At 54.4% G+C, this 15,465-nt stretch overlaps 4 protein-coding genes across 27 annotated transcripts; 2 read left to right on the top strand and 2 right to left on the bottom strand.

Moving 5' to 3' along the window:
• Positions 1 to 176: 176 nt before the first annotated feature.
• On the top strand, positions 177 to 4,067 carry APOM (apolipoprotein M). The gene is made up of 6 exons (XM_081032286.1): positions 177 to 2,192; positions 2,579 to 2,733; positions 2,999 to 3,072; positions 3,160 to 3,258; positions 3,431 to 3,529; positions 3,926 to 4,067. The coding sequence occupies exons 1-6, from the start codon at positions 2,079 to 2,081 to the stop codon at positions 3,949 to 3,951; spliced, it is 567 nt and encodes a 188-aa protein (XP_080888412.1). The 5' UTR covers positions 177 to 2,078; the 3' UTR covers positions 3,952 to 4,067.
• A 488-nt stretch (positions 4,068 to 4,555) lies between these two features.
• Positions 4,556 to 6,621, bottom strand: LOC308490281 (uncharacterized protein C6orf47). The gene has a single exon (XM_081032277.1). The coding sequence runs from the start codon at positions 5,808 to 5,810 to the stop codon at positions 4,920 to 4,922; it is 891 nt and encodes a 296-aa protein (XP_080888403.1). The 5' UTR covers positions 5,811 to 6,621; the 3' UTR covers positions 4,556 to 4,919.
• Positions 6,622 to 7,609: 988 nt separating this feature from the next.
• Positions 7,610 to 10,868, bottom strand: GPANK1 (G-patch domain and ankyrin repeats 1). Of its 23 annotated transcripts, none has more exons than XM_081040681.1 (5): positions 10,675 to 10,868; positions 10,265 to 10,346; positions 9,729 to 9,947; positions 8,735 to 9,450; positions 7,617 to 8,217 (listed from the first exon to the last, which is right to left on the bottom strand). In XM_081040681.1, the coding sequence occupies exons 4-5, from the start codon at positions 9,343 to 9,345 to the stop codon at positions 7,773 to 7,775; spliced, it is 1,056 nt and encodes a 351-aa protein (XP_080896807.1). In that variant the 5' UTR covers positions 9,346 to 9,450; positions 9,729 to 9,947; positions 10,265 to 10,346; positions 10,675 to 10,868; the 3' UTR covers positions 7,617 to 7,772. The 23 variants fall into 23 exon arrangements, with proteins under 23 accessions (XP_080896809.1, XP_080896807.1, XP_080896792.1 ...); XM_081040666.1 differs by having other exon boundaries at positions 8,735 to 9,447; positions 9,761 to 9,947; positions 10,479 to 10,786; XM_081040673.1 differs by having other exon boundaries at positions 9,761 to 9,947; positions 10,675 to 10,786.
• Positions 10,869 to 10,946: 78 nt separating this feature from the next.
• CSNK2B (casein kinase 2 beta) lies at positions 10,947 to 14,932 on the top strand. 2 transcript variants are annotated; one of them, XM_081040887.1, is made up of 7 exons: positions 10,947 to 11,096; positions 11,693 to 11,775; positions 12,477 to 12,579; positions 13,151 to 13,266; positions 13,707 to 13,782; positions 13,888 to 14,077; positions 14,694 to 14,932. In XM_081040887.1, the coding sequence occupies exons 2-7, from the start codon at positions 11,704 to 11,706 to the stop codon at positions 14,782 to 14,784; spliced, it is 648 nt and encodes a 215-aa protein (XP_080897013.1). In that variant the 5' UTR covers positions 10,947 to 11,096; positions 11,693 to 11,703; the 3' UTR covers positions 14,785 to 14,932. The 2 variants fall into 2 exon arrangements, with proteins under 2 accessions (XP_080897013.1, XP_080897012.1); XM_081040886.1 differs by lacking the exon at positions 10,947 to 11,096 and adding an exon at positions 11,222 to 11,555.
• Positions 14,933 to 15,465: the final 533 nt, after the last annotated feature.

The raw sequence follows: 15,465 nt of genomic DNA, 5'->3' as shown, positions 1-15,465 counted from the left end.
GATTGAGGTGGCTACTACAAATGCCTGAATAAAGAAAATCACCAGATGAGACTACGACTGCCTCAAAACGCTTTGGTCGGTTGTATGGACCTTGGAGTTTGGCGACTGAGGATTGTGTCTCGTTAACCTATGTTAGTCTTAGTCCGCAGAGACTTTGAGACGGCACTGTGCTGGCCACCTAAAATTCCATGTCTCTCTCTCTCCCTCTCTGTCTCTCTCTCTCGCTGCGCCACTCCTATGGCGCCTCCCGAAGTCACCCTTTCCTTAGGCGGTTAGGGGTGGTTCGCGAGCTGTCTTACGCGGACGAGTCGTTGTGTGGGCGCCATGTTCCTCACCGGCAGTGCGCGGCCGAGGGAATACGCCATGTTTTGGAGAAACCAAGGATTTACCTTTCATGACTTGGGAAAAAAAAAGTGGCGTGGGGGGGGGGCACCTCTGAGTTTGGGAGCTGGGAGCAAATGAAGTTCGACTGGACCAAAACACGAGGCTGACCCTGGGGAATTGAAGGGACCGCCAAAGTGCGTCCGTAGCCTACGGTCCAGGGAGTCACTGCCTCTCTGCCCTTCTCTCCCGCCCCCGCCCTCGGGGAGGGTCTGGGCCCCGCCGCGCAGCCACCACCCCAGCCACACCCGTCGCTGCGGCGTGCCTGCCTCTGGTGCCCAGCCTTTCTGGGATTCGTTGTTTATCTAGACCCATGTCCCAGTACTGTTTCAGGTAAGAGTGCTGAGAAACACCTGTTTAGTGAGCACTTAGTTTGTGCCAGCCAGTTTTTTAAGGGTGTTACGTAGTGTCACATTTAGAAGCCTTTGAACGCTTGAGATAGTTACTACATCCATTTTACAGTGCGTACACCTAGCCAACGTAGTGGCCAAGCTGACAAATCCGGGCCTGCTAGACCCTTCTGGGTCAGGCACCTCTACTGCCCCAATAAATTGTTTCTTTTTATTATTTAAAATGTCAAATATTACTTCAAGATAATAGCGTAATGAGCACTGACATACCCTAGGCCGTCAGCCTGCCGCGCCTCGCAGGACAGTCTTGAGTTACACATCGACGGAGGAAGCGCCACCTTCTCATTGCGTTAACTGCACCCAACTGGCACCATCCAATGACTGCCCCTTGACAATTCTTTCCTTACCTCGTATTTGAGAATGTATTAACCACCGGAAGCTATAATAAGTGATTTACAAACATTACTATTAATTTTACCAAATACTTTGGACTTGCCATGTGCAGGCTTTTGCTAAGGGCTTTTATGCATTGTCTCTTTTAAGCCTATGAGATTGATGATTTACTCATTTACAGGTGAAAAAACAGGCATAAGAGATTAATAAAATTGTCCAAGTTCTAGTAAGTACTAGAGTTAGGGTTTGAGCCCATTCTGCCTGACACCAATGTCTATCATCTTTAACCACTAGGTTATGTAGCCTCTTGTAGTAATAAACTCTGAACTCATCTGTCAGTGAACTTTTCTGGATGGTGTACATGTTGTTTCCCCAATTATAAACTTCAGAGAGAAAGCCTCCCATCAACCATGCCGCAGCACCTGGTTCATACCTGTTCTAAAGCACTTTTCAGGTTGTATTGCAATGATTTGTTTACACAGCTGGTTTTCCTTAGACTGACTTCTTCAAGGCCAGGGACTGTGTCTTGTTCATTTTTACATCCCCAAGGCTTAGCTAGTTCCTGGCAAACAGCTGGAACTCAAAAGAGTTTGCTACCTAAATGAATGAATGAATCAATCCACCTCTCTCCAGTGCTGCACAACACAGCAGACATCCAGCTCAGATATGGGTTGAAAGAACACAGGTTTCTACCTGCAGGACTCAACTTCCTTATAATTCCCCAAAGACCCTGAACGTACCAGGGTGTATTGTGGAGTGGTTGTATCTAGAACAGGGGGAGGAAGGGCCAAACCACTCCATACTTGGAAAACAAGGTTGAAGTTACTCATTAGCAGGTAAAAGGGTCAAGGGTTGAGGCGAGGGGGCTGGAAGCAGAGTGGACTGAGCAGCCAGCGGAGAACAGTTAAAGCACCAGCCACTGCACGCAGAGCACCAGCTCCCTACTGCTTGAAGATGTTCCACCAAATTTGGGCAGCTCTACTTTACCTCTACGGCATTCTCCTTAACTCCATCTACCAGTGTCCTGAGCACAGTCAACTGACAACTCAGGGAGTGGATGGGAAAGAGGTATGGAGGAAAGGGGGAAGCTTATAGCGGGGGCTATGAGGGACTTGAGTTGGGTGGTCTAGGGTGACCGGAAGCCACATTGGAAAAGGAAAGGAAGACTGTGCGTGTTGTGACGATGAAAGCAAAGGCAAGTAAAAGAATACCAGTACTATGCCCATCAATGTGGAGACATGGTAGAATCGGCAGGAGGCAGGGAGTGGGGGCGTAGATACTCAGGTTGATTGAGGGCAAAGAGGAAAAGTCATTTAATGACTCCCTATCATGGATCCAAGCCCCAGTTGGAAAAAGGCAGCCAACACCTCCGCCCCTAAGTCTTGCCGTCCTGACAGAGGTTAGATGAATCCTGTAGTGGGACCCACCCTTCTCTGCTCCCCTTGTCTCTCCAGTTCCCAGAGCCCTACCTGGGCCAGTGGTACTTCATCGCAGGGGCAGCTCCCACCAAGGAGGAGTTGGCGACTTTTGACCCTGTGGACAACATTATCTTCAACATGGCTGTGGGCTCTGAACCCACACAGCTCCAGCTCCATGCTACCATCCGCACGTGAGTGGTGAGGGGGCAACGACCAGGACGTACAGCCTCTGCCCAAAGTGTGAGCAGCCACCCACAAAAAGCTGGGCTCTTTGGCATATTCACTCTTTCTGGCCCACTGAGTTCAACAGCTCTTAGTTTTCCTCTGCAGAGAGATGGGTCTAACCATCCTTTGGTAGCTTGAAACCCAAGGGGACCCGGGCTTCAAGAAAGAATGAGAGGGAATAAAGGTTGGTACTGTGTGGTGGGGATGTCACTCAGTCTTTCCTCCTTGCAGGAAAAATGGGTCCTGTGTACCCCGGGAATGGATCTACCACCTGACTGAAGGGAACACAGATCTCAGAACTGAAGGTGGGTTCTCTCCAGCTCCCCAAGTCCCCTGGGCTTGCCTGGTTTTGCATTTCTGTCCTCACACTTCCCCCCAACCCACCCTGACAGGCCGCCCAGACATGAAGACCAAGCTCTTCTCCAGCTCATGCCCAGGTGGAATCATGCTGAAAGAGACGGGCCAAGGTTATCAGCGCTTCCTCCTCTACAGTGAGTAGGGAGGCAGGATGGGTTGCTGGGAAACACAGGAAGGGCAGAAGAGACCCTCACTCTGGGCCCTGTGACATCATCCCAGGAAGGGCTGGATGCTTCCAGGAGGTGCTCACAGGGGCGGTCCTGAAAAGTAGAGGCTTTGATGGGCCTGGCCGTTCTGCCCTTCCAGATCGCTTGTCACACCCTCCCGAGAAGTGTGTGGAGGAATTCTGGTCCCTGACCTCCTGCCTGGACTCCAAGGCCTTCTTACTGACTCCCAGGAAACAAGGTGAGAGTGTAAAGTCCCACAGAAGAGAACTGGGACTCACCAAGTCTTCCGCGGGTGCTGGATGAAAGGGACAAGTGATGTCATCAGAGGGCAGGGCCCAAAGCTGACATCATCAGAGTGGCACCAGGTGTGTTGACACCTCCATTTGTGTCATAGGTTGTGATGGCACCAGAGGGAGCCAGGGTGGGCTTTGGGCTACTCATAAGAGAGGTTTCTGAGTTGGCAGTGGATAAAGGGGGCAGAGGGGCAGATGCGGAGGAAAACAGGTCACCGAGACCCCTTCTTTGACACAGGGAATGAGGAAATGCATTCTCCCCCACCCATTACCAGCAACCTTGCTTCTCTCCCTAGATTTACCTCCTTTCCATCCTCTTCTTTTCTTCCTCCTCCCACCAGAGGCCTGCAAGTTGTCCAGTGACTGACCTGTGGCTTCATCTATGCCCCCAAATGGATTTAGTGGGAGATAAGATTGTGGTGGGGAAGAAGAGAAGCTGGAGACTCCCTTTCAAGAGTAATAAAGATGATTTTTCAATCCTCATCTCATGTTGGGGTTTGTCTCCGGACATCAATCCCACTCCCCCCATTTCAAAATTCCCCTAAACCTTCTACTACCTAAATATCCAGCTGGATGGCATCACGAAGGACACTGAGTGGCAGTAACTCTCTTTGTAGTGATATATTTAGGATTTGGTGTGACACAGTGATTTATTGCTGAGTGGGGAACCCCTAACCCCCGCGTGGGGACTGCAAGCTCCAGTGCTTCCCCACAGTGCTTGTCTGGGCTGCCAGCCCTGAAAGCTGGCCTTCCTGCCAATGCTGTCTGCACCGTCCCAGCCCCCTCTGGCTCCTAGGAACACCAGAGCTTCACTGCAGGTTCCTTGTCACCTGTGTGCCCCATCCAGACTCTAAACCCACCCACCTAGCAGCCCGTCTTCCCTCGATGGCCCGTCCCAGGGGTCCTTTGGGTCTCCCAACCACCCTTTACTCCAGCCGGATGTCTGTCTGTCCCTGGGAAGTCTTGAAAAGTAGAGAGGACCCTTTAGTCTTTATTCTCCACCACCACACTTTTTTCTTTTTTTGGGGGGGGGGATTTTAAAAAGTGAAAGTGGGGGGGAAAAACAGAGGTGGGAGAAATGTAAAAGCAAAAATAACAGCTGGTGAATTCGAGGGCCATGTCCCCACCACCCATAAGCCCAAACATCCTAAACAGCTCTTCTCTCCTGTGGGTGAGGAGGGCCCTGTGCCCTCATACTCTGCAGTTTCTCCCCCATCCCTGAGATGCCTGTGCTTACAGTCTGGGTCATGCCCCCACTCTCAGAAGGCCACACTGTCTTCATCCTTACTCCCACCCCACTGAGGGTGGGGCCCTGGGTCACCCCCCCCCTTGCAGTCACAGCGCCTTTCCTGGGTCTCCCTTCTGCTCCTCACCCTCCCTCCCCAACTTCTCACCCTCCAAGTCAGTGGCCTCCTCGTTCCCACTGAGCTCCCGGAGGCTGACAGCCAGCACCAGGGCCTGTAGGAGACCAAAGAGGCAGGCGAAGTGCAGGGGGTGAGCAGTAAGCAGGCTCAGCACGGCATGGAGACCATGCAGGGCAGCCAGGAAGGACAGCAGCCCATGCAGCCAGAGGCCCAGCGGTCCGCTCAGGCCTAACGCGTCCAAGGCTGCCCGCAGAGGCCGGGAACACAATCCCAGCAGGGCTGAGGCCAGCAGCTCCAGCAGGTGCAGGGTCAGGTTGGTGGAGATCTGCAGACACTCCTCTGGGCCCCCTAGGTACTGTAAGCGAGCCCCTGCTCCCCCACCTGGTTCTCCCTGCAGCCAGCCTAGCAGCTTCTGACGCCGGCCGGGCTTCTTCACTGGGGCTTCAGGTCCAAGGGAGGTCAGTCCCCCTTCAGGGGACAGTCCAGATCTCCTGGTGCCGCCTGAGTCCACAGGATCCCATGCCAGTTTAGGAATGGCCCCTGCAGCCTCCAGTCTCCCAGACTCTTGAGTGCTAGAGCCAGTCTTGTCCCCCTTGAGGGAATCCATTCTTTTGCTCCCTAGTTGCTCAACTCGGGTCTCCCTGCTTGGTTCTGGAGCAGCCCCAGAGCTCCTCTGGGCCCCTGAGTCCTTGGTCTTGGGCGGCCCCACATCTCCCAAGGTTTCTGGGGCACTGTCCCAGTCACTCCCTGAATTTTCGGAGGAGCTGTCCACCTCTCTGGGTTCTGGGGTGGGCAGGTCAGGCCTGGGTTTCCGGCGGCCCCAAGGGCGAGGTAGCCAGCCACCAAGCCGTCGCAGGAACATGGTTGAGGTGTGTAATGAGCCCCCAAATTTTGGGGCCGCTTCCTGGCACTGCTCAGGTTTGAGGGCTGAGGGTCTCCTCAGAAGCCAGAGTCTGTTCGGGCTCAGAAGAACAGGTCTGCTTGGCGAGTCCTACTCCGAATTCAGAAGTGGTTCCCCACTTCCCTGGATGGTCACACAGCCTCAAGTGGGGCAGGCAGCTTGACTTTCTTTTTCAGTTTTGAGGTAAAGGAGGCACATCCAAATTCACTCACTACCTCCACTCCCCACACACAAGATTCCAAGATTCTCAAGATCTGACAAGGCCTGGGTCACCCGCCAGTGTCCTCCCCGGGTTTCCGGGTTTCATTCCCAGCAAGCAACACCCCAAGTTTCACTCACCAAGGCCACGCCCCAAGGTGCCCCAAAACTGGGGAGGCGGTGCTGCATCCAAGAAGCAAGGTCGCCCCAGGTCCGAGGTGCTCCGGCTCAGGGGAGTCCTGAATTGCTTCCCTAAGGGAGCTCAGGAATAAGACGTCTCCTGTTGGGGGTTGTGCGGAGGTGTCCAGCGAACTCTAGCCAGCAGCGTTCGTCCTGTGATTTAGAGGGCTATGAATCCTAGAAAGCGGCCGGACCCGCAGCCGAGACGCGCGGCCTCCGCAAGGTCAGGCCGGAGACGTCCTCCGAGACCCCAGCCGCGAGGCAAAGCGCGGGCCCGCCTGGGGGACCCAGGCGTCCGGGCTCTGTGTGCTGCGGCCCCTCCCGGGCCCAGCGTCAGGGCCTGGGCCTCGCCGAGTCGCCCGGAGCTGCAGAGCCCGGAAGCAGCTGCACCGGGACTGGCGGGCCAGGCGGGGCGGAGCCTGCAACTCGCGGGGCGGAGCCTGCGGACTGCCCGCCCCTCGCGCCCGCGCGCCGGCAGTACGCGCCACACAGCGCACCCCGCCGCTCTCGACCCCCAAGACCTCTATTGACCTGGTCCTCCATATTCATCGCCCGGAGGCCCCCTGAACTCGCCCGGCCCCTTCAGCTCTTGGGTTCTTCCCCGCATCCCCCACCACTTGTCTTCGTGCCCGTGACTTCTTAAATGGCTTTTCCGGAAAAGTAAACTATGAGAGGGGTTTGGGGGAATTGAGTAGCTGTTCCCTGCCCCTCCGTGCAGATTTTACTTCCTGGTTTTGACAGGTGAGCCCTTCATTTGTCTGGCACCTGGTATTAACAGCACAAGAGATGAGGGAGAGGGGAGAATGGGAAAAACTAGTGTGGATGAAAAGGATGTGCTTCCCGCCCTCCTGAGTTCAGTTTTCTTGCAGTGAAATACAAGAACGTTGACTTCATTTTTGGGAGGCCCGAGCTCTGATCCTAGTTGGGCTAACAGAGTACATGCTGGATAATCTCAGGCCCTCCCATCACACTGGCCTCTTCCTACACTACTACCTACCCACTCTCATCACCTCTGAGCCTCCCTTATCACTGCGCACTGTTTGATCACGTGGCGGTCTCCTCCACCAGCTGGGAGCAACTTGGAGGTTAGGAATGTCTTATTCCTATTAGCTCAGCATATGAACTTGTGATTGAATTAGCTGGAATAGTCAGAGGACCCCTCCTGGACGTGAGACTCACATAGAGCTGGGCAGTTCCTGGCTCAGGGTTGAAAGATAGGTGGGACACTCTAGACGGGGCTAGGACCTGGCAGTGAACCAAACTGGCCAGGAGGTGACCCTATCATGCCAACTGGAGGGGCTGCCCCTATTGCCTCAGGTGGGGCTTGCATGTGGCCCCCAGACTTGTTTGGCTTCCCGCAACAGCTTCCAGAAAAGTTAATAAAACACCAAAGAGTAAGAAGCTTGATTTATTTCTCAACTCTCACTCAGCCCCCCTCTCCCAAAGATAGGATCCATTGAGCAAAACCTGAGGGTCTGGGACCTGGACAGGTCAGAGGCTCAAGTTCAGACCTCAGCAGCAGACCAGCGTCAGACCTTGCCAAAGTCAGAACTCAAGGTTCATGTATATCCTCAGATCCCGCTCCCAGGCCCTGTCCTTCTCCTCCTGCCTTCTCTCCTCCCTCCGGCTCAGTGTAGTCACCTGAGGGACTCTCTCCTTCCCAGCCACTGCGCGGGTATCCTGAGCCCGAAAGTGTGTAACTCGGGGTTGGGGCACTGATCTGTATCCTAATCCTTCCTGGTCCCTCTTGAGGACTGTGGCAATGGGGTTGATACGGCCCTTGCCCTGGGGTCCCAGCCCCATTCCAGGTTCCCAACCCCCCCTCAGCAGTAGCTTGAAGCCTGGGCTGGATGTGGGGACCCCAAGGGACAGGTTGGGGGTCCAGCGATCCCGGGACAGTGACAGCAGGTGAGCAGTAGATGTGTGATGGTTAGAATCTTGGAAGTGGGCATCACAGGTGTCACAGTACTGCAGGGAGGAGGATTGGGACCTGCAAAGGACGAAGAGAAAGGGTGAGTGCAGGGTTGGACAGGGTCCTTCCAATTTTTCTGCTAAGGAAAAAATTGCCTTCCACCCCACTTAGCAATGAAGGACCAGAGGGGAATAGTTGGGAGAAGAGATAACTAGGCCTCATAAGGTTCTTGGGCGAAAAAACAATAATGGCTATAGCTAATGTTTCTATAAAGCTTACTATATGGCAAGCACTGTTCTAACACTTCACATGTATTAATGCATTTAATCCTAACAACCCTGAGAAAGGTGCTCTTTTCCCCATTTCTCAGATGAGAAAACTGAGGCACATAGACGTTAGGTTGCTTGCCCAAGTAGAGTTAGCATTTAATCCCAGAGAACTCATGTTCATAACCACTCTAGCACACTGCCTTCCCTGTCAACCTATATGGGGATGGGGGAGAACCCTTCAGCTCTGTGCTGAGGTCTCTGGTGTGGAGTGGCTAGGAAAAGCAGAACACACTGAAAGAAGGACATGGGCACAGGCGTCCCCTCACCGGTTCTCTGGACTCCTCATCTCTCCGTGGCTCTCTCTGATGATGCGGGCCACTTCAGGGAAGCCCGCTTCTTCGGCCAGCTGAGCAGCATCCCTGCCACCCAGCTCACAGACCCCAACCCAGGCAGCCCCTCGCTCTAGGAGATAACGCACAGCTGCTCCCTGGCCTGCTCGGGCAGCACACATCAGGGGGGTCCACCAGAAGGCATCCCGAGCATTGATATTCCCCCCAGCTCCCCCTGCCTCATGAGGATCCAAAAGCCTTCTTAGTTCTGCCAGGTTCCCCTCCTGGGCTGCCCTCAGTATCCACTGAGTCATTCTGTCCTCAGCTTCAAGAGATCTCCTTTGTCCATGCCCTCCTGCTGCTCCTGCTGCAGCCTCCCTCCTCATTCTTCTCTTCTTCCGCTTTCTCTCACTGGCAGGCTCAGGCTGTGATCTCTGGGGTTCAGGGGCACTGCTCTCACCCCCAATCAAAGCCTCATAGAAAGCCCGGGCTGCAGCCCCATCCAAGGGAGGCTCCAGCTCTTCGGGCTGTGACTGCTGCTGCCCATCTTTCCAGAGGTCGCTGGGGTCGGTGGCCGGGGTGAAGGTGATGAGGGAGAGCCTGGACATGGCTGTGGGAGAGCTGAGAAAATCAGACTAGGCAAGGGGAAGATGAGACAAGCAAGCCAATCCCGTGGTAGCCCTGCAGTGACCACAGCCACCTCCAGAGACCTGCTGGGATGAGGGAAAGTAGCTTTAGATTAAAACAAACAAACAAACAAAACCCTCCCACCCCAAAAGTTACCTGGCAAGCTAGGACCCTACAGGGCCTGAGGACAATAAATCACGTGGAAAAACGGAACCCTACAATAACAGACCATGCCCCTTAGTAAAGGTTAACAAAGACTCCATGGGACAGTTGCGCAGAGGTCCTGCATTCAGCCCCCGCCCCCAAACTCATCGACAATAAACAATAAGTAACCTCTTTGAAACTACCGCTCTGTAAGGCATACCATTAAGAAAAACAATCAGTCTGGCCCTTTACATTTTCCTTGATCCTATTTTGGGTATTATCTTCTCAAACAAAAACAGACTTGACACTTCTCGGGAAGCAGATTTGGGGGAAGGCTGCAACCTGCGTTGTCTTGTAGCTTTCGTACTGCAAAATGGCACCTCTATGCAAAGCAGTTCACAAGATCAAGTAGCCAGACGACTAGAAGACGCCTGCGTGGCTGGGAAAAAAACAAACTTTTACTTGAGGGCACAGGCGTACAGAAAGCAGCAGGTTTCCCGCCCTGCGACCTTCCCCATAGTATTCGCGCACAGTGCCACGTGCCAGCGTAGCACGAGGACCGAGGATCTGTCAGTTGGGGTCCTGCTTTTATATAACGCCCCACAATGCCCTTCGCCTCCCTCAACTTGGTCCCGGCTCTGAGCTCATTTTCTGGAGCTGGGAAACCACTCTCTGGGTTAAACAAAGGCCCTGAAGAGGCGGAGGGAAACCTATGGAATGCCCAGAGCTGTGAAATAACGTCACGCTGCCCCTCACCATTACTCCAACCAGGGTTCGAAGGTCCCACTTAGCGCCCGCAGCAGAAGGCCTCATTCAAGCCCTAAGAAGAAATGGAGAACTGCAAGGGGATGAGCAGCAGAAAAATGGGTGGCACCACCTCAGGTTAGCGCTGGGCCGACCCGGCTCTCACACCGCTCAGCTCAGCCCAGCACATCCTACCCGGGTCCCTCAGCACGGAGGCCGGCCTCACCTCCCGCCTCAGGAGGCCGGACCCCCAGGTGAAACATGGGGCCCGTCGGCGGTCTCCAGTGGAGTGTCTGGTGCGGGCGAAGGGCTGGCTGGGGATGAAGTCAGTCCCCTGGCCAGCAGGGGCGCGCCGGGGCCGCAGTCTCGCTCGCTGTGTGAGGGGAGAGGCAGGAAATCACCCAGCCACCTTCGTTCCTTACCCCGCCCCCTCGCGACCCCCGGGTCCCGCAATCAGCCGACTATATTTGTCAAGCTCTCTGGCTCAGGACGCGGTACAGGGCTTCCGCTTCCGGTGGAGCTTCGCTGCGCCCCGCCCCTAGCATCTTCCCCAGGGGCCTCGCGACACCAGGGTCGTGCGCAGGTCACCCTGGAATTCGTAGTTCGCCTTTCCCTCGTTTCGCCAGTTTCTCACTATCAGAGACTCTGTCTCCCGGCGTCCATCGCGGCGCCCGACCCCTGGCGCTTGCGCGTTGCCCTCTTCCCCACCCTCTCCAGTTTCCACTCCCCCCTCCCCACTTCGGCTGCCGCGATCCGGTCCGCGGCCTGCGCTGTAGCGGTCGTCGCCGTTCCTTGGAACAGGCAACTCCCCTCCCCCACCCCGGTCCTGGCCCCCGTCCAGCCGGTGAGTCTGAGATCGTCGCCGCGCTGGGTGCCCTGTCCCTGGGCACGGCACATGGGGGTCTCCGCGCTTCGATGTGCTTGGTGGAGAAGGAAGTGACCTGGTCCGGCACCCAGGGAGGAAGAGGTGGCCTGAGGGGCGGAGGCGGGAGGTGGGGACTCCTGCGAAAGGGAGCTGAGGGCCACCACCCCCCCAGGCCATGAGGAAAAGAGGGGCCCATCTCTTGCTTGGAAAGGATAAACTTCGGAACCCTTGGGAAATGCCCCGGAACACGTAGAGACCTGAGGGAGCTCGGCCGGAGTTGACGTGAATGGGAGAGGGGACTGGCCTTTGGGAGCGTCGGGGACGTGGGTAGGACTGGCGGGTCAAGACCCGTCGGTTTCTCGCAAGTGGCGGGACCCCAAAGACTTTCTCATCGCAGAAAAAAGGGGTCGAGCTGTGAATGAGAGGATCTGGGGAGAGGTGCGCCGGGGTCTGCGATCCTTTAAGGGAAGGTGGCCCCGAATTCTTCCGTGGTTGGGGAGCAAAGTGTGGAGGAGGGAGGGTACCAGGGGCGGGGACGGAGCACTTGGGTTCCGCGTGACCTCTTCTTTCCCCAGCCGACGCGAAGATGAGCAGCTCGGAGGAGGTGTCCTGGATTTCCTGGTTCTGTGGGCTCCGCGGCAATGAGTTCTTCTGTGAAGTGAGTGCCCTTCAGTCTCCCTGCTTTTCTCCACACTAGCCTGGCCAGATGTTCTCCCGCGTGTTCAGCTTCTAGGCACTTGTCTCCATGCTTGCACAGAAACTTCTTCCTGTCAAAGAAGAGTTCCCTCAGTAACCCACCGCCAGTTTGTGGTGAAGTAGTAAGACTGGGGCCCAGCTCCCACCCCTGCCACCCTCGCGCAGTATAACGTTGTTGCACGAGTTACTGTGTCTTTTTTATTACTAGAGTGGTATTGGTAATGTCTGCTTCTGGTGACTGTTAGGAGCATTAAAGTGCCGCGCTGTAAAATGCTTTGTAGCGCTTCACGTAATGTGTGTCGACATAAGGGCTGTAACTGCCTTCAGAACCCATGCTTTTCAACCTCCACCTTTCTCAGCCATCTGCCCCCAAGGAGAGAACAAAACTGGTTCCTACAGATGGGGGAGTGGGAGTAGGGACAGGTAGCTTGAAAGGGAAGCCTCTCCAAGGAAGGGATTGCTGTACACGCTTATCCTTAGAAAAGAGAAGCCAAAGCGTCTATGGACGGCGGTGTGGGTAAACTGGGGAGAGGCTCAAGTGCTTCTGCTGAGTTGGGAACAGAAGCAGCTGTATTGAGGATAAGGCATCAGTTAGAGCAACTTGCTCAGGTCAAAGCCAAGGACTGTGCTGTGGGTTCCCTCTTGACCTCTGCATCCTGACAGGTGGATGAAGATTACATCCAGGACAAGTTCAATCTCACTGGGCTCAATGAGCAGGTGCCTCACTATCGACAAGCTCTAGACATGATCTTGGACCTGGAGCCTGGTGAGTCACCCTCAGGGTTGTTTTGTGTGTGTATATGCTTTTTTTCTCTTCAAATCGCTGTTCATCTGCTTCTTGAATTTCTAAATTTCCTCTTCGTTTTCTGATTCCCTTAACCCAAAATCCCCCACTTCGTTTTGATTGCCCCTCCTGGTTCTTGCCTAGTTTTGTGACTGATACCACTTGTTCCCATGCTCTGATCCTATAACTCAGCTATATTCCATAATGCATTTCCCCAGGGTTCTCATTTTCCGCTTCTTTAACCTACCTTGCACTTTCCGGGCTACAGTTACATCTTCTGCATTGACGTCTTTGCATTTGTGTGTTGAGGAGGGAATTGGGAAGGAGAGAAGAGAACAGAGGCTGGGAAGGTGTGGAGAGAAGGTAGAGCTACCTTGGGTTAGTGGAAGGGTCAGAGGCCTGGGTTTCTGGGTCAGATGCCCACATGATAGGTGGGGAGAGACTCAAAGGTGGGTACTCTGAGAGCTGAGAAGCCAGCAGCTCCCGGGGATGGGCAGGGCACCCAAGAAAGCTGTAAGACAAGTGGTTGCATTCAGCCGGGGCCATGTTTCAGATGAAGAGCTGGAAGACAACCCCAACCAGAGTGACCTGATTGAACAGGCAGCCGAGATGCTTTATGGATTGATCCACGCCCGCTATATCCTTACCAACCGTGGCATCGCCCAGATGGTGAGGCCTCTCTGCTCCCACTTGATTCCTGAGGCAGTAAGGGAAACGGGTTCCTGCAGCAAGAAATCATGTTTCAACCCTGTCAAGGAGTCTAGCTGAGAAGAGGAAAATGAGCTCAGAACCTGGGCCTAGAATTTAATCCTGATTGGGGGTTGTTCTCAAGGGGGTGTTTTCAGGGAGGGGGACGTAACCTTGCACAGAGAATTGTTATAGACTGCCTCTTTCTCGGGGAACAAACAGCAAATGGCTCTGATAGTCTGCAGCCTGCCTAAGTAGAGGAAAGGAAGCAGAGAGTCACATGGCCGGTCTGGGCCAGAGAAGGGGCCTCTGGACAGAAGGAGATAGGAGTGGGGCACAGAGTGATGTGGATTGGGCAGAGGAGAGGATTGCCTCTTCTCTTCACACCTACCCACCAGTCTTTTCCATTTTATTCACCTCAGTTGGAAAAATACCAGCAGGGAGACTTTGGCTACTGTCCCCGTGTGTACTGTGAGAACCAGCCAATGCTCCCCATCGGTAAGTGTTGGGGAAGGGGAAGGAGGGCAGCAGATGGCAGGGCCTCTGGAAGGGCGGTTGGGCAAGGTGGGAGAGCCCGGTGTGCTGAGCCTGGCTGTCTCCCAGGCCTGTCAGACATCCCAGGTGAAGCCATGGTGAAGCTCTACTGCCCCAAGTGCATGGACGTGTACACACCCAAGTCATCGAGGCACCACCACACGGACGGCGCCTACTTTGGCACTGGTTTCCCTCACATGCTCTTCATGGTACACCCGGAATACCGGCCCAAGCGGCCCGCCAACCAGTTTGTGCCCAGGTAGGGAGCACGGCAGAATCACCAGGGGTCACAGGACAGGCCCAGACCCCCAGAGAGAAGGGAAGAGGGGGCATGGTCCTTTCTTGAGCTCTGCTTCTCCCAAAACCAGGGCTCTCCCTGATGAGGGACCCTGCCCTGGGAAAGTTCTTTGATTGCCTACACCTCAGTCTCCAGATCCGTAAAATGGGGGTGACAATAGTACCTACCTGGCAGGGTATTTTTAAATATGTGAAGTGCTTAGGGTAACGTTTGGCACTTGAAGCACCATTTAAACAGTGGCTATTCTTACACCGTCTTGGGTGTTCGTCCTTGGCCAGGCCATCTCAGAGCCACATTTCAGGTGTGGTTTATCTTCCTAGAGCATCGTTTTTCAGTTTTACATCGAAACAAGTACTGATACAGACATATGTATACATACATACATAGCCTAGACTTGAGTTGTAATGGATGTTTAAGGTGCATTCCCACATATTCTGGAGGGGAGGAGTTTGGGAACCACTACCCTTTAGCACTGAGCAGGCTTGTGGAGGAGCTGGGGTGGGGAGCAGGGATGCAGGCTGCTGGCAGGGTCGCGTGGGGCTCACTCTGCTGCTTCTTGACCTCTGCCCTGGTCCAGGCTCTACGGTTTCAAGATCCATCCAATGGCCTACCAGCTGCAGCTCCAAGCCGCCAGCAACTTCAAGAGCCCAGTCAAGACGATTCGCTGATCCCCTCCCCACCTGTCCCTGAGCGTCCTCAGTCTTTGACACCTCCATTCCTTTGCTGCCACCCTTTCAGGAACCCTCCCTGGTTTTTAGTTTAAATTAAAGGAGTCATTATTGTGGTGGGAATATGAAATAAAGTGGAAGAAAAGGCCATGAGCTGGTCTGGTGCTTGGGGTTGGGGAAGGGAGGGTAGTGGTGTGCTGGACGCCAGGGGTCCTCATGGCCCAGTCCACCCTCCCCAAGTTGAAAACCAGCACAGATTTGTGCCCTGTGGATTTGGGTGATGATGTTAGCAGAGCAGAATTCCTAGGACGCTATGCAGGTGTGCAGTCACAAGGAAGAGACCCAGAGAAAAATCAGATTTCAAAGACTAGAGAAATACTTGTTTTTTGGGGACTGCTTACGGCTATCTGTTTATACTGTAAAGGATAATTAACACTATCTTTCGGTTTTGGTTTTACAGGGAAAGGGGTTCAAAAACAATTATAAGGGGTGGAGAAAGGAGGGAAGAGGTCCAGAATTGCTGTTCCATGGTGTTGTGCAGCCCCTGCTGGGGAAACTGAGACATGCTCAGCTCAGAAGGAGGGGGATACTGGGTTCCTGGCCCAAGTTCCTCCCAACACGATAGCAACTGGCCCTGCTGTGTGGGGAGAACAGCAGATGGTGCCAGAGACAAGCTAATGC

This window comes from Rhinolophus hipposideros (genome assembly GCF_964194185.1).
Source record: "Rhinolophus hipposideros genome assembly, chromosome: 3".
In the NCBI taxonomy this organism is placed as follows: domain Eukaryota; kingdom Metazoa; phylum Chordata; class Mammalia; order Chiroptera; family Rhinolophidae; genus Rhinolophus; species Rhinolophus hipposideros.
Note: the sequence above shows the minus strand (reverse complement) of the source record. Positions and strands in the feature narration are given on the sequence as shown.